The following is a 16,504-nucleotide window of genomic DNA, read 5'->3' as shown; positions in this document are numbered from 1 at the left end:
CGGGGAGGTGCGTCCGGAGGAGACCGGCGCGGGGTGGGGAGCGCGGGGCCCGGGCGGCAGGGGCAGAGGTCGCTTCTCCCTGGCAGGTCGCAGGGAGAAATCCGAGGAGCCGCTGACGTCTCGCCACCACGGGGGACGGGGCGCTGGGGCCCTGCCTTCCCTCTCAGGGTTCAGGGAAGGGTAGGGCGGAGGGTGGATGGGCAGTGTCGCGGGTAGGCTGGTGAGAGGGGAGGTGGCAGTGTGTTTGGGGGTAATGCCAGGTGGAAGGGGCACGTGGAGGCAGAGGCTGTGCTCCGGGGGGGTGGGGTGGGGGCAGAGGAGCGGTGCCCAGGAAGGGGGGCGGTGTCCGGGAAGAGCTGGTGTCTGAGGGGGTGGCCGGCACGAGGAAGAAGGGGCATGTAGATCGGCGCCCAGAGCGAGCGGGCAGTGTAGGGAACGGGCAGTGCCAGGCCGAAGGGACAGTGTCGGGCAGGGTCCAGGGCTCCGGGTCTTGGTATGTGGCGGGGAGGGTGCAGTACCGGAGAAGAGGACCCACGGTGACATCATGGCAAGTCCCCAAACTGGACAGACCTGGCTCGGGTGGCGTCCAGCAGGGCTGGGCCGGCTCGGGCCGGCCTGAGCGGGGGGCGGTGCTCAGTGCCAGCTGAAGCTGCGGGGCGCGGCGCCTTGTCCCGCTAGCACGCGGGCGGGGCGGGGGTGTGTGCTTCTGCTCCGCCCGCTCCAGCGCGGACTGTGTCCTCAGCAGGCACGAGGGCCAGCAGGGTAGGGCTAGGGCCGGGCTTCTCTGGGCCAAGGATCAAGGTCCTTGCCTGGGATGGGCCCCTATGCATTAGTCTTGAGGACCCGACCTCCGAAGAGGGCGCAGCGGAGCCCTAAAGGAGCGCGAATAACCCTGCCACTTGGGCCAGAGGCGGGACTGTGTACCCGCCCAGGGGCGGTGCCACGGAACCCAAGAACCGCCCTCAAGGCTGAAGCCTCCCGGAGCGGTGACTCGGGGCGGAAGTTAATACGCCCCGACAGAGAGAGAAACGGAAGTGGAGGCCTGCTGCAAGTTACCGCGCATGCGCTAGCCCGCGGCCTCGCTGCAGCGCTTGACTGTCTAGGGTACTTTCCCCTCGTTTCTTTTTCTCCTCCGCGCGAGGGGGTACGCGCATTCCCAGTCTTGGTCGCGCTCTCCGCACCCCATCAGTTTTCGTGGCCCCCTCACGATGGCGGGCATCCTATTTGAGGATATTTTCGATGTGAAAGACATTGACCCGGAGGGCAAGAAGTTTGACCGAGGTAAGTCAGGTATACCGGGGCGGCTTGAGTGGGGAGAGCGTAACCCCTGCGGGGACACGCCTCCGGACCCCAGTCGCCGGGTCACGTGACCTGCGCCCGCCCGCTGGCCCTGTGGTCCGGGCCCCTGCAGGGTGGCAAGACTGGTGTTCCCTGTGCCGCGTGCAAACCCCAGGACATGCGGTTCTCGGTCATCACCACCGTTACCTGCTCTGTGCCAGACATGGCACTGGGCGCCGCACACCCCCCCGGCCTCACTCCTTAACAGCACCCAAGGGGTAGGAGATACCGACTTTCCCGTAAATTTGCACCGAAAGGTTAAGTGACGCGTTCAAGGATGCACAGCAAATCATCTGACTTCAGAGCCTGTGTTTCTGTATTCCAGAGCTGTGTGCTCGATCAGTTACACAGTTACGCCTTTCCTGGGCCTGGCGATGGAGCAGTTCTCTGAGACAGACGCCAGTTCCCCGTCCTGATGAAAGACTCAGCTTATGAATGAATGAATGAATAGCTGCCCAAAGTCAGGTTGTTTCTTAGCCACCTAGGCAGGGTTGGAACCTGTTAACTCCTTCTGTGAATACTTAAATTTGTTTTTTAATTTGCAGAAAGTTTACACTGTAAATTAAGTTCCCCCTTGACAATTTGTGCAAAACTTGTTTGGCAACTTGAATCATTTTCTTTCTGTTTTAAAAAGTTTTATTAGCACTTCATCCACGTGTCATACAATTCAGTAATTCCATCATACCAAGACTTGTACAATTATACCACATTCAGTTCTAGAACATTTTCGTCTTTCTTGTAATTGTTATTCATGTAATTATTTACTTTTCTAATTGTGGCAGAAATATACACAACAAAACATTCTCCGATCCCACAACTTCTACATGTGCAATTCAGTGCCATTGACTATAGTCTTCGTGTTTACAACCATTATTGATATCCTTTTCCAAATTTATTCCACCACCACTAACATAAACTCAGTGCCCCCTAGACCTTGACTCCTTTTCTGGAGATGCTGATACCTTGGGATGGTTTTCCTATGTGCATGTGGAGTTCTGATGGTGTCTGCCCTTGCCTAGGAGAGGCCAGCGGGCACAGGCTAGGGAGACTGAGGTTCTGCCGGATATGATCCTGCCTGGACCTGCTAGTTAATGACTTTTAATGACCTCGGTCATGCTTCCTCTACTTCCTCCCAGTGTCTCGACTCCATTGTGAGAGTGAATCGTTCAAAATGGACCTCATCTTGGATGTAAATATTCAGATTTACCCTGTGGACCTGGGTAAGTGCTGGTCACCGACAACAGTGAGGGGCCTTTTACCCATTCCACCATCTTCACCTTCAAAGGTTGCCATTTTTTCAGGTGACAAGTTCCGTTTGGTCATAGCCAGTACCTTATATGAAGATGGCTCACTGGATGATGGTGAATACAACCCCACAGACGATCGGCCTTCCAGGTAAGAGAGTCGAGCAGTGAATGCTAGACATGTACTCAGAAGACTAGGGAGCTGAGCGCTATAGGAAATTTCCCACTTTTTTCGTGGAACAAATAGCTGAATCTGGGTGACGGAGCCCTAGTGGTCTAGTGGGTGTACACGTTTGCGTTGGTAACTGCAAGATCAGTAGTTTGAACCCAGCAGCTGCTGCTCAGGAGAAAGACGTGACTTGCTACTGCTGAACTCAGTTACACACTCCCAGAAACCCAGAAACGGGGGCTGAGGTGGGGGCGGTTTGTCCTATCCTGAAGGGTCAGAACTGACTCTGTGGCAGTAAGTGTGGTTTTAGTATTTCATCAAGAAGCGTGGCTGCATGTCTGTGAGTTGTTCTTTGAGGGCTGGGTGACCTTGGCTATGTGGGCTTTGGGTCTTGAGAGGGAGTGTGGTGTGTGGAAAGGCTTTGGGGGTGAGTGGGGGTGGTCCATTGAGTTCATATCTCAGTTCTACTTCTTAATTTCCTCATTAGTAAAGTAGAGAAAGATGGTTGTACCCAGCCCAGGTCACAGGGTTGCTGTAAAGACTAAATGCCATCATACTTGTCAAGGGTCTGTTTTCAGAATACCAGCACTTGGTTACCAGTTGCCCTTTTCTTAAAGGTCTCTTAATGTTGGTTACTGTTCAGGAGAATTGCTGCTATTGTTCCACAGGGCGGACCAGTTTGAGTATGTAATGTACGGGAAAGTGTATAGGATCGAAGGCGATGAGACGTCGACGGAAGCTGCCACACGCCTGTAAGTTCTGTGATCTTGTGCGCAGCCCCCTCCCCTCCCTTGCCCCCAGTGTGAGACTTGGGGCCATGCTTATGCTTTCTTTGTTGGGGCCCTCTCCCCAAGCACTTCAGATTTAGGTGGGATCTGGGTAAAAAGAAAAACTGTCTGGGAACAGGTTCCTGCCTTACCATCTTCTAGCCAGAAATCTAGGCTGTTCATGGTGCTCTTTGCCAGGCCCCATGGGCACGGTGGTCTGAGCGAGAACTGGGTACTCTGGTTGCGCACAGCGTACAAAGTAGTGTTGCTTCCCCAGGAACGCGCTGCAGCACAAGGTGACTGCACTGCTGGGTTTTCTGTGTGCATGTGTGTTTTGCTACTATGCAACCCAATTCCTAGTTCAGTTTCTCTGCCCAACTATTTTTTCTTTTCTTTAAAATCTTATTAAAACGATATGTGCCCATTGAAAGAAATTCAAAAAGCCCAGAAAAGCGATGCCAAAAAAGGGGGAAAAAGACACTTATAATTCCATACCCCTAGGGAACCTTGTTCAAAATAAACATTGTTGAATTTTGTTAGCCCCCCCCCCCATTGTGCACTTTCTACTCCCTTGGAGATCATGTTGCTTATTACACTGTTCTTTCTGCGCCTTTCGCCTGATGCTATGTACAACACGCTTCCCCGTGTCAATTTAAAGCTGATCCAAACCATAACATTCCTGTAAATAGATCTTTTTCTTTTTTAGGCCTTTTTTTTAAAGCCCTGTTTTAAGAATTTAAAATTGTGTTGTTGTTGAGGATATAGATAGCAAAACATTCCCCAGTCAACCTTTTCTTCATTGCCCCTCTCCCGTGAACATGAATTCTACCCCAAACCCCAGGGAGGCGTGGTCATTTCCTAGGACCATGTAGGACAGAGTAGAACCGCCCCAGGGTTTCCGAGTCTGCAGCTCTTCGTGCCACGCCCTTCTCCCCCCCCCCCCCAGCAGCGTGTGGAGCAGCGGGTGGGTTCAGCCTCCCACCTTTGAGTTGGTGGCTGAGTGCTACAACCACGGTGCCACCAGTGCTCTTTAAGATACTTACTGCGCCCTCACTGTCCTATCCTTTGAGTTACTGTTCTCAGTTTGATCCCGAATGGATACATCAGTCCATTTGACTGTTTTCCTTAAACTGGCCATGTAGATGCTTTCCACCATTGCAAAGAGAGAGAACACTCATGCCTTCCTTGACATTTGTGTGAATTTTGGCTCATAACGACAAACTCTTTTCTTTCTGGTGCCGGGATGGCGAGCCCCTGAGTAGTAACTGTGCCAGACCTGAGACTCAGGGAGTGGGACCCTTTTGTTTCAGCTCTGCCTACGTCTCCTACGGGGGCCTGCTCATGAGGTTGCAAGGCGATGCCAACAACCTGCATGGATTTGAGGTGGATTCCAGAGTTTACCTGCTGATGAAGAAGCTGGCCTTCTGAACCACCTGGGACACCAGCCTGGCTGTTCAGTCTCTCAGGCCATGGACATTCCTGCCCCAGACTCCTGGCTGACTCGTCCCGCGAGGACATCGCCGCCCAGGCAACTTCTCAAGCCCGAGAAGCAGTTGCTGCTGCTCCTATTAAGGAGGGCCTGGCCCTCGGCCCACCATGGACGCTCCGTTCAGTGGGATCTGAACTCCCGGGGAACTGGAAGCCTTTGGAGGACCTAGTGGGAAAGCTAACATGAACTAGCAGATGTTCTGGGTGTGATTTGTTCATTAAACTTTACTTTTCCAGACTTCCTTGTACTTTATTTATTTATTTTTTTAAAAACCAAACTATTTTAAAACCACTCCTCCCCTCCTTTTGTGTATGGCATGGTTTCTGGTTCATGACCATATGCCCAAGGAAGGGTCTGCCCCAGCCTTTCGGTGTCTGAATCAGTCTCCTAGTTGACCAGTCCAACATTTGCCCTCCATTGTGGCTGGCTCTCGCAGGGAGAGAGAAGGCTGCTGTGCACTTGGCTCTGAGGGCATCCCAACCAAGGCCGGAAGATACCACCCATTTGGCATAGCATTTTGAATTGGCAAGGAGCCCTGCTCGTGTCCTTACAGCACTTGGAATCTCTTAAGAAGTCAGTTCACGGTGACTTGAATGAGTCACTTGCACAGCCCGGAAAAGTTTATGGTTTTTACAGAGTCTGGGTGGGGGCTGTTGGACACAGGCCTGGGGCCCAGTCTGTCTAAAGTCCGCGGGCAAGGACATGGCGGTATAGCAGAGGCATGTGGTGACCTGTGAGGGAGGATCAGTGGTGGTGCTTCTTAGCAGTGACACTGAGCAGGGAGCTGCTGGGCAGACAGTGCAGTGGACCGGGCAGCAATACCAATGAGGCTGGCAGGCCCGTGCCAGTGCAGCTGCCAGACTGTAGCCACTAACCTCTAAGTGGGGAAGAGAAATGTTGAAATGGTGCTGCTGACTCCTCAGAGCGCTCTCTGGGAAAGTGTCTTGGACTCTTTTCTCGCATAACAGCACAGAAAGAATCTTGGCGAGTGTGTCTTAAGACAGAGGTGGTCTCTTGTCCTCCTGGTTTTACCGTGGGAGCTGGCCACCTGCTGGGAGGCCGGCACTATTTCCTTCCCCGTCATTTGCAGGTCTTTTTCAGAGGTGTTAGAACCAGTATTGAGGGGAATGGGTTGAAAATGGATAGCCTCTGCAGGGGGGCTGAGAGGCTGTTCCTTTTTCCTCACTGGAGGGGGGTGGGTGGAGGGCCAGAGAGGAGGTACAGTGGTGGTGGGTAGTTTTTAGATGAGAATCCTAGGGTCTATGGAGTCAAGACTTTCGGGGCACTGGAGAAGAATGGATGGACTTAGGTTACAGTGAGAGGGCTTAATTACCAGTAATAGCTTGTGTGTTATCATAACAGGATGTCCTAGTGCCCTGGGGTAGTAGATGCAAGAGAACTGGCATCAGGTTCAATACGTTAAGTGTTCTGGTTTTAAAAGCTTTTTGTCTTGTGTGTCAGAGGGAAGGAGGGATGTCATGGGCCAGGCAGGGGTTGCAGCCTTCTCATTGCTGGCAGATGAGTTCACGCAGGCACAGCCCTGGAGTTCTGGGCACTTGCTGGTACCGGATAACTAAAACGACTAACTCCAGCCCTACTAGTGGCACTTTTGCTACCCTGGCCGTCGCAGACTGTGCTGAGAACCCAGAGTTCACTGTCTGGTTCCTGTGGCATGTTGGGTCCTGGATGCTGGCTCCTTCATGGGCCATAAAGTGCTTGCACATTAACTTGAACCTATTTCAGGATTTCAGCAAGAAAGAGTTTCCACTTCCCAGTCCCTTCGCTACAGTCTGGAATCCATGGTGCAGATGAACTAATTCCTCCCATGCTGAAATGCACACTAGCTGAGATGGGAAGACTTAGAGTTTGGTGATTTGTTGATTCCTTCACCATGGTAACTGTTTTGTCTCTGAAGGGAGCCGCCGCCACCGACACCTGGAGATGTCTACATTGGCCACCCGCACCATGAGTTTTTTGTTGTAACCTGGAACTCTTTAGCTGTTAGGTACATTTACTCCTTACAGGCTCAGGAATCTTTTACTGATGTCCAGACGCTGAGCAATCCGTGGGCCAGCATGGCAGAGTGGAGCCAGTGTGGACTGTGGAGTAAGTCAGCCCAGGGCTTGTCTCCCTAAAGGCTTAAAGGCTGGGTAACTGCTGGCAAGTCACTCGGTTTCTGTGCATCTCTTTCCGCATCTGTTCAGTCAAGGTAGTCTCTCCCGTCTGGGGGTGTTGTGAGCATTCTCAAAGGTGGTGCATTGATTATGGGCAGGATCTTCCAACTCTCGGCAGCAGATTATATGTCAGTTATATCTATGTCAATAAACTTGTTTTAAACGTTAACTCACATAAAGTTCCCAGCAGTGCCCTTGGATGCCTTTGGGTATTTAAGGTGGTATTTGGAACTCGGGGTGCTTGGCTGCTGGACCTACACAGTAACTTTAGTCCGTAGTCTCCTTTCCATTTGGCGTTGAGTGCTTTTTCTATAGCCGTCTATGGGCAGGTAGCAGGTTGACCCTTGGACGGCCGCGGTGTTTTTGTTTTGGGTCACTCACACCTCTTTTGGGCCCCGAGACCACATCAATGTTTATTTGCAACGTCCTGGCGCCTGCCTTGGGGCTAGTTTGCCGTGGCCACACGAGACCACTTTGTGGATCCTGTCAGCGGCTGAGAACTGGACAATGAGCCTTCAACTTGTACTTGACTTGTACTTGGCCCTCCTGCTGAGCGCCCAAGGAGCAGCTCCGGCCACTTCCTGCACTTCCCCCAGGCCTCCACAGGAGGGAGGCAGGAGCCCGGCTGGCCGCCTGCAGAGCCCCTGAGGCTGCAGTGTTTGTGCAGCTGTCCCATCCATACCTGCTTTGACTGAGTGGTCTGCCAGGCCTTACCTGGGGTGTGAAACGCTGCGGGGCTTCCTGATGGCTTTGGAGGTGGTGGTGCCCCAAGTCCAGAGCACCTCTCCCTGCTGCTCAGCTCGTTTGTGGGCGCCCGCACAGGCTTCGCTTTGTGGATTGTGTAGAATGTCTCTCCAAGAGACAGCGTCACATTTTTTTCCAGAGAGCAACGCCCTTATAAGAGTGAGGGCCTCGGAGGGTCGTTCTGGAAGACCCTCATTCTGTTCTCTGACCTAAGGTTTAGTCTCCACCCCTGTTCAGAGACCAGGCCGATCTGAGCCTTGGAAGAACTGTCATGAAAAGGCGTATACGTACAGGCAGTGGTTAAAAAAAGAAAGAGAACCCCTCCCCAAAACTCCAACAGTCACTACCGTCTAGTTGATGCCAACTCATGGTGACCCGCTAGGACAGGCTAGAACTGCCTCTGTGGGTTGCTGAGATTTTAACTCAATGGGAGTAGAAAGCCCTGTTTTTCTCCTGAGGGACTGCTGGTGGTTTCGAACTGCTGACCTTGCAGTTAGCAGCCCAGTGCGTAACCACTGTGTCACAGGAAGTTTACCAATGTTAAGTAAATGCTCTGATGAATATTATTGATCACTTAAAAAAATAGCTTCTGAAGTTTTATGATATACTGTGCAAAAATGTTCCCCCTTTCTGTCTCGAGTATCCACTCTTCCTCGGGGCTCTGGGTTCCCAGTGGAAGCAAGCACTGTGGCTGAGGGGCCGTGTGCACCTGGGCCTTTGTGTGGAAGAGACAGCACAGGCCCATGTGGACAGCCTCATTACCTTGCCCCGCCAGAGGCAGAGTCTGGGAGTAGAGGCAGGCCTGGGGCAGAGGGGCTCTGGTAGGATGGGTTGGGGGTGGTAGCAGAGGGGTGAGGAGGCTCAGGACGGAGCGGGGCCATGGGAGTGGGTGAGGTCGGGGTGGGTGAGAAGAGCGGGTCCTGCCCAGGAGGAGGCTGGGCTGGAGAAGGAGAATGTCCAGGCCAGAGGCTGCGGGGCAGTAAGTCTGTATCTGCAGGTCCTAGGGGGATGTCTGGGGCCCCGGGCCAGGGCCCTGGAATGAGTCCGAGAGTTCCATCCGAGGGCCCAGGTGTTTTGTTCACGTGTCCAGGGGTTTGATCCAGGGGCCCGGAGGTTTGGTTCAGCACACCAGGAATCTTGGCTCTGAGTCCCTGTAGTCTGTTCAGAAGTCCAGAGCCAGTAGTTCTGGCTGAAGTACTGGTGTTTCTCTCCAGCAGTCCAGAAGTCCTGTTTGGGAGCTTGTTCAGTATGAGGAAGAGAGAGGGACTGCTTGGGACAGCGGTGGTGGGCAGGGCCCGCCTGGCACAGAGGGTGGGCCCTACGACAAGCAGCAGGAAACGCACCTTTCCCCGGAGCAGATGCTGGAAGTTCAGGAAGATGGCATTGGGGTCCTTGTGAGCTGTGCTCCTGCCCTGTGGAGGAAGCTGAGGGCAGAGGGTGGCCTGAGGCCAGAGACTTGCGCCAGACGTCGCGCCTCCCGGTCTTTGTGGACATGATAGGGGACTGGCACACAGGCTGGATGGCTGGGGGTGAACATTTTCTGGCAAGTCAGCTTTTCTACCTGCCAAATCCCTAGGATCCCACCACCCCTTCATGTCTTCTAGGGAACTGGTTCAAAGAACAAGGGCTGTTTTCACAAACCCCTCAACTGGGACTTACCTGGGTTCCAAGGAGGCCCTGCAGGGCCCCGAGGAGGAGGCGAACCTGTCCAGACAGCTGCCCCAAGAGGGACGAGAGGCAGGTGGGTCCCAGTTGTCCCCGTGCTGCCATCACTCCCTCCAGCAGAAGGGTCACGGCTCCTAGCACGTCCTGTGCCTTGGTCTGCTCCTGGGGGAGAGGGAAGAAGTGGGCTGCTCTTCAAAGGGCATGCTCACAGCGGGCGGGCGGGCGGGGAGCCTGGAGGAGTAGCCAGCAGTGAATCATAGGAGCTGAAAGTTGGACAGGACCAAGGTCCCACCCAGTGCAGGAATTCCTTCAGTCTCTGGACAGTTGGTCATCAGCCTCGGCTTGAGTTACTCCAGTGTCCGTTAAGCCAGCCTGGTGTTCTGCATAGTTTTAGAAAAGTTTCTTGGTTTTTTTGGTGGTGGTTTCTGCCCCTTATACCGAAATCTGTCCTATTACAGCTTTTACTTCTTGGCTCTAGCACTGCACGTCTACTCATTCTCCAAGCACGCCCTAGGGTCACATCCTTTTTAGATCTGCAAGGAACCTGGAGGGGCTGTGGTGTGACAACATGCAGACAAGGGACTCGTTAGGAAGTGACACCACTGGGTACCAGGATGCCACAGGCTTGGCGGCTGACTGAAGACTGGGGGTTCAAGTCCACCCCGAGGCAACTCAGAAGAAAGGCCTGGTGATCTACTCCGAGAAAGGCAGCCATGGAAAACCTTAGGGAGCAGAGTTCCAGTCTGACACACAATGGGGTCACAAAGACTCAGAGTCGGATCAGTGGCGACTGGTCCCTCTTAGAGGGTAGAAAAGGTAGCCTACCACGGGGGCTTCTTTCCTGAGTGCCACTTTACAGCACTGCTTGCTGCACCCAATTGCTCTCGAGGGGATCCTGACATCTGGTGACGCAGGTGTTGAGTAGAACTGTGCGCTCTGGGCTTCCCAAGTCTGCCACCTTTTGGAAGTGGATTGTCAGGCTTTGCTTCCGAGGATGGCTTAGAAGCACCCACCTTTCCATTAGTAGTGGAGTGCTTAGCTGTTGCCGTCACTACCCAGACAGCTCTGTTCCTATACAGGGCTTCTGTTGAACCCTACGATGACTACTTCTCACCAAGCCAAGCAGACAGAGCTTGTTGTTTCTTTGTTTTTAATTTTGATGAAAAAATAGACAGCAGAACATAGGGCCACTCATCAATTTCTCCAGGCCCAGCTCAATAACATGGGTTCCATCTAGCACGTTCTCACTGCCCTCTGCTTCGATTGTTTCAACACCATCCACTTGATACATGACGCCTTACATTTCTTCTCTGTGCTTTCGGCTTACTATTGACCACACGATCTCATACATCTTTAAAACAGCCCAGTGCTCGTGAAAAACACGTTATTAATTTGCTAAATGGTTGTTCAGCTTAAGGATGATTTCAGGGCAGAATCTGGGTTCAAGGTTTGAGGATATTTTTCAGCCACAGACTCAGGAGTTCCTCAGTCTCAGTAGGTCCATCAGGTCTGGATTCTGTAGGTGTTTGAACTTTGGTTTGAAATTTCCCCCCCTTTCATCAGGATTAAATTTGTTGGCTCTTTACTCAAATCATTCAGTAATGATAGTTGGGCACCATTCAGCTCTTCTGGTCTCATGACAAAGGTGATAGACCTGCAGCCCTATTTCTTTTCCAACTCGTGAGGCTCTTTCTGCTGCTACTTCCGGCAGGTAGAGACCTGTGGTATCGTCCATGACTTTTCATAAAGACCCCAGACAGATTTAGCCATTCTTCATGTAATATGCTTTCTAACTTCTCATTGTTCAGGTTGATACCATCTAAACACACATAAAAACTCAGTCCAGTGATTTTGAAAGTATAATGTGATCACAATAGAGTTTTGCAGGAATATTCCCATCATCTGGATTACTGATGCTGAGCATCTCCTAAAAGCATCTTACAATAAATAGCTTTTCGACCAGTCCGGGAGCTCCCCTAACCCCTAATAAAGCTCTTTCTGCTAAAAAAAACATTTAAATAAATAAATAGCTTTTCAAATAGCCACTTTACCCCAAGATCACATGTTAAAGGTAAAGGCCCAAAGTCTAAAAATTCGGAGGCTGACATTTAAACCAACATTATAATGTTGGTTCTGCTTGCTTAATGCTAAGTGAATGTCTTGTCTTAAATGTGCACCTTGCCATAACTACCTTTGCAGTCCACTAAATGAGTTTATAAATAAATAATAAATAAATAAATAAAATAAAAAAAGTTGTTTCTTCTGTAATGGAATATGCCGCGTTTGGGGCCAACTGACCCCTCCCAGATCTTTTCCCATAGGAAGTTGTGGGGTTAGAAGTTTACATGAGAGAAGCAAGGGCCTTTGGGGCATGAACGCAGGAATAGGACTTTACTCAATTAATTGGCCGGATGTAGAATCTTAAGGATCTCCCTGTGAAATTGCACCTTGTCTTGAACCTAGTCTTTTAGTGATTCCGATGATTCCCAACTTTGGGGGCATCTGTGGATGTCAGATCGGCCTTACTTTTTGGCCAATTTAGAAAGGTCAAAGGTATGACAATGCGAGCCCTCTGCCCATCTCTTTGTGGCATTCAGCTGTGAATCTATAATGTGGTGGGGCGGCAAGCCCAATAGGCTCTTGCTCCCCATATGTCATGACAGTAAAGTGTGGGTTGGGTTAGTGTGGCCCAGTGGAAGGCAAGATATTTCTAGGGCACCCAGGGATTTTGAAGAATTCGTGGAGAGCTGTAGGCAACGGATGGAAATGAGATTTAGGAAAACCAAAGGCTTTTCTTACCGTCTGGGTTTTCCATTCTCCCAAGCTGAAGTCCACTGCGGGCAGTCGGACAGGTGTGGACAATGGGTTGAAGTCTGGGCACTGGTTCTGTTGAGAAAGGTTGGTTGAAGGGAGGAAGGAGCTGAAATAGAGGCAGATAGGGTGGCCCAGTAACCAGATGCTTCTGGGAGGAAAATGCCCAGCAGAGCTCCGGAAAAAGGGCTCTATTGAAAATCACAGTCCTTGTCAGGGAGTGACCCGTATTGATGGACAACTTACAAAGGCCAACCAGAGAGGCAGAGTGATGGGACTGGGGAGAGAGGAGAAGTGGGGGTGTCATACCAGTGAGGTGGACAGAGGGGATAGTGCTCAGGGGTTCTCACCAGTCTGCTGTGAAGGACGTGGGAGTCACGAAGCAGTTTATTTAGGAGTCGGGGGTCACAGGCAGGTGGAGCTGGGCTGGACAGCGTTAGCCTTGCAGTTAAGAGAATCATGACCACCGGGAGCAAGTCTTGAATGAGGAGAGGCAAGGTTGAAAGGGATGGATGAGGAAGACGTCGTGGTGGGTGTTGGGCCAGTCATTCCCATCGAGGACCCGTTGAGAAGCCTGGGACCTTTGCCTCTGAGACATTATTCCCGGGGGGATCAGCACCCCCTGCCCCTGCAGTGGGCCGCCTTTCTCTCCCACCCTCCCCCACATTCTCACTGGGCACTGGGCCCCGCCAGTGTGTTCTTACCAGGCAGCCCCATTCTGGCCATGGTGTCGGGCTGGAGTGGCTCCCTGTATGGGGCCTCTCCCCTGAATCCTTCCTGGGGCCATGGAGGCGGTTTGGGCTCTGGCACTTCTGGGTAGAGTGGGGCGGGGCCCAGATGGGCCGAGGAAGGGCGTCTGGTATCTATCCTGCAAGTGACAGGAGCAGTGAACATTGAGTCCCGTTTCAGGGGAAAGACTTTCTGACAGGGAGAACAGCCGCCGCTGGGAGGGTTGGAGATGATGACCAGCCTAGAATTGCTAAAGCTAGGAGGGGTCCCATGCTGGCGATCCTGCACCTGGGGAGTTTCCCCATTGCCAGGGGCTCCCAGGGAATCTATGGTGGGATCGGCACCTCCGAGTGCCCCTCACCCACCACTACGAAGAGCAGGCCAGGCTCTGCACACACACATCTTGATTTCCTTCCCAGTTGAGGGTGAGCGTGGCTGGTGGCTGGAGACAAGCTGCGGTGGGATGGAGGGTAGAAGTGGGCAGTGTGGGGCAAGCTCGAAGAAGAAGGTGGAGAGCGGGCTGTGCTGCGTGAGGAGTGAGTAAAGGGCGAGGAGAATGTGGTGGGTGGGGAAGAAACTAGCCTGTCTTCTTTCCCTTTCTACCACCACACGTACAGCTGCTTTCTCTGCATCCTGAAACCCCTGGTTCCCAAGGCAGAGAGATGGACTGACAACCCTGGGACTTCTGGGCAAGGCAGGTGGCCCAGGAAAGGGCACCTGCTGCAGTGGGAGGGGAAGCATGCTTGAGAGAGGCGGGGCTCTGTGGCTCTCCCCCTTTAAATTCCCACCAAAGTCTCTCCCAGAGCCAGACCTCCCTCCCTGCCCCCTCTGCACCCCCCCTTCCGGTGACTCCACAGGACCCCCCACATGGCTTCCTCCTTTCACAAGTCGTGCAAAGAGGCCCGCACCTGATTCAATATTGGGATTTCCTGTAGGTCTGTCAACATACATGGGCCCTCCTCCCTTGCCCTCCCCTCCTGCCTCGGCTTCCCTGACTGCGTCCCCACCCTCGGGACTTGGAGGAATGGCCTGGTGGAAAGGCTTGGGCCTGTGGTGTCCATTTGTCCATCTGCCCATCTGGAGGCTGTGTACCTCAGCCCTACGTGTGCCCATCTCTTACTTTCCCCCCTGGGCCCATGTCCCCTCTCCCGAGGGCCGAGGGCCGCAGGCCTGTGCTGTATGCCACCAAGTCTGTGATCAATCCTCCTGAAACCAGCACCCCACCCCCTACCCCTGCTCTGTCCTGCTCCTCCCATTCTGGGAAGGCCACACTCTTCTCGACAAAGGTCAGGGCCTGTAGGTTCCAGTTTGCCTGCCCCTCCCCCGCCCAGAGCCCAATTCCCTTTTGCTGCCCTTCCTACCCTCACTTAACCCCAAACCCAGCTTGCCACTCACCGGGTGGAGAAGGGCTCAGGGACCCAGGTCCAGTGCAGGCAGGGCTCTGGGGAGCAGATAGGTAGGAAGACATGTGGTGTTGGGGCACGGCCCCTCACGGCAGTAGGGTCACTGGCCTGCCCGGGTCACTTCTGCCCAATCAGACACTGGTGAGGGCCCCCGGAAGTGACGCCTTCTCCTCCCACCCACGCTGGACGTGGAGCCCCTGCCTGGACCCTGGTCCACTGACAGAGCCTGTCTCCTCCACCCACACACACTGCAGTTTTGAATAAGGGGGTCCCATTTTTTCCCAGGAGGTGGGAAACCTGGGACCCAGCTGGGGGAAGACATGGGTGGGGAGCATAGTTTTTTTTTTCCCCCCAGGAGGAATCTGGCAGGACATTTTTGTCTCTCTGGAGAAGAGGTTTTGTTTTAGACTGGTGGGTTTTTAAGTTTCTAGTTGTCCAAATGTCTTTTCTCTGGACACCACACCTGCTGCTGAAACCCAATAGGCTGCTGCTTCCTTGCTTTTTCTCTATTCAGCACGCCCCCCTCACCCCCAACCCCAGAGGTCTTACTTTATCACTACCTCAGTGGGGATTCCAGTGCTGGCCTATCTCAGAGAACGAGCCTGTTCTGGGGTCAGTGTTTTGGGGAATGGGTTTGGGCAGTCAGAGAAGACTGGAAAGTGAGGTGTGTGTGTGTGTGTTATGTGCTGGGTTCAGCCTGGGCTCTGCTGGACCCTGGAGACTTGGAACACTAACTCTGCTTCTCAACCTTCCTAATGCCATGATCCTTTAATCCAGTTGCTCATGTGGTGGTGACCCCCCCAACCATAAAATTATTTTCATCGCTACTTCATAACTGTCATTTTGCTACTGTTATGAATCTGGTGACCCCTGTGAAAGGGTCATTTGACCCTCAAAGGGGTCACGACCCACAAGTTGAGAACCTCTGCACTAACTGCTGACCTCTGTGCCCATGCCCAGGCTCGCCTCTCCTTGCCCTGTCTTCCCCCCTCTCCCAACTCCTACCACTCCACATGTGACAGGAAGAGTAACCAGGCCCATGTGTCCTTGTCTTAGGAAAGACAGCTGTTGGACCTCCCCCGCAAATACCTCCCTGCTAGCCCCCCTCTTCCTTTGGCCCTGGCTCTTTTGCCTCAACCCCAGTCTCCCCACAGTCTCTGTCCTCAGGGGCCTTCTGGCCTGACCTTGTTCCCAGCAGCACCCCCCCACCCCCCCCAGTTCTTCCTCAGGTCCTCTCCTGCTCCTCCTCCTAAGGATGGGCTGTCTGCTAAGGAGTATGGCCTAGATCCCAGAATTCTCCAGTTCAGCCAGACGAGATGCCTCCTAAGATTAGAAAGGAGGGTGCTGGGGGGCGTGTGGGGGTGGGAGGGGGGAGGGAGGCATGCAGGACCAGAAAACAAGACAAAGGAGGTTGGGGGTGATTGGAAAGGCAGAGGCTCCCTTAGGTGAGAGGGCTGGTCAGCCATGGTAGGATGGGCCTGGGGACAGGATCCAGTAGGGAGGCAGATACAGAAAACCGAAGGAAGGGAGCACCCCTGTTTCTGGTTCAGCCACTGCCCTTGGGAACAGAACCAGGGACATCAAAGACTAAGGGAAAACATTCTTTTTGGTACCTCCGCCAGGAGGCAGGGACAAGGCCAGTGAGGGACCCTAGGCCCTGAGACGGCAGCCTGGGCTTTGAGGGTTCCAGTGGATGGAGGCAGGGGAAGGTCAGTCGACGATCTTTCCTTCACTTTGTGGCCCACGAGGACAAGGATTCATTCCTGGGCAGGACCAGGGTCTTGTGCAGTGGCCCTCCCAGGCCACGGGCCCATCATCTGCCTTTCCTGGTCCTGGGGCTCCTATCCTGGGCCGGACCCCACCTCCTGGTCCAGCTGTCCTGTAGCCGCCAGCAGCGGGGGTGGGGGTGTCCCGGCCCGCCACTCCTCCCCTCTTCGCGCCCCCTAGTTCTTCCCCTCCCCCTGCCATCTC

The 16,504-nt window shown here is 53.4% G+C and overlaps 3 protein-coding genes across 6 annotated transcripts in view; 2 read left to right on the top strand and 1 right to left on the bottom strand.

The window, feature by feature from the left end:
- Positions 1-362: 362 nt before the first annotated feature.
- Positions 363-5,244, top strand: POLR2H (RNA polymerase II, I and III subunit H). 2 transcript variants are annotated; one of them, XM_004713430.2, is made up of 5 exons: positions 368-1,281; positions 2,475-2,558; positions 2,640-2,733; positions 3,420-3,503; positions 4,829-5,244. In XM_004713430.2, the coding sequence occupies exons 1-5, from the start codon at positions 1,209-1,211 to the stop codon at positions 4,944-4,946; spliced, it is 453 nt and encodes a 150-aa protein (XP_004713487.1). In that variant the 5' UTR covers positions 368-1,208; the 3' UTR covers positions 4,947-5,244. The 2 variants fall into 2 exon arrangements, with proteins under 2 accessions (XP_045152382.1, XP_004713487.1); XM_045296447.1 differs by lacking the exon at positions 2,475-2,558 and having other exon boundaries at positions 363-1,281.
- A 3,212-nt stretch (positions 5,245-8,456) lies between these two features.
- THPO (thrombopoietin) lies at positions 8,457-14,556 on the bottom strand. 3 transcript variants are annotated; one of them, XM_045296444.1, is made up of 7 exons: positions 14,526-14,556; positions 13,106-13,269; positions 12,752-12,879; positions 12,390-12,476; positions 9,585-9,752; positions 9,269-9,349; positions 8,709-9,152 (listed from the first exon to the last, which is right to left on the bottom strand). In XM_045296444.1, the coding sequence occupies exons 2-7, from the start codon at positions 13,125-13,127 to the stop codon at positions 8,787-8,789; spliced, it is 852 nt and encodes a 283-aa protein (XP_045152379.1). In that variant the 5' UTR covers positions 13,128-13,269; positions 14,526-14,556; the 3' UTR covers positions 8,709-8,786. The 3 variants fall into 3 exon arrangements, with proteins under 3 accessions (XP_045152378.1, XP_045152379.1, XP_045152380.1); XM_045296443.1 differs by having other exon boundaries at positions 8,457-9,337; XM_045296445.1 differs by having other exon boundaries at positions 8,709-9,332.
- The window catches only part of CHRD (chordin), an 11,780-nt gene continuing 9,542 nt past the window's right edge, over positions 14,267-16,504 (top strand). Inside the window, exon 1 of the mRNA XM_045296412.1 lies at positions 14,267-14,416. Within this exon, the coding sequence (XP_045152347.1) occupies positions 14,267-14,416 (150 nt within the window). The remainder of the gene's footprint in view (positions 14,417-16,504) is intronic.

This window comes from Echinops telfairi, unplaced genomic scaffold, assembly GCF_000313985.2.
Source record: "Echinops telfairi isolate 266 unplaced genomic scaffold, ASM31398v2 ScPeMD7_7407;HRSCAF=8445, whole genome shotgun sequence".
Classification (NCBI taxonomy): Eukaryota; Metazoa; Chordata; class Mammalia; order Afrosoricida; family Tenrecidae; genus Echinops; species Echinops telfairi.
Note: the sequence above shows the minus strand (reverse complement) of the source record. Positions and strands in the feature narration are given on the sequence as shown.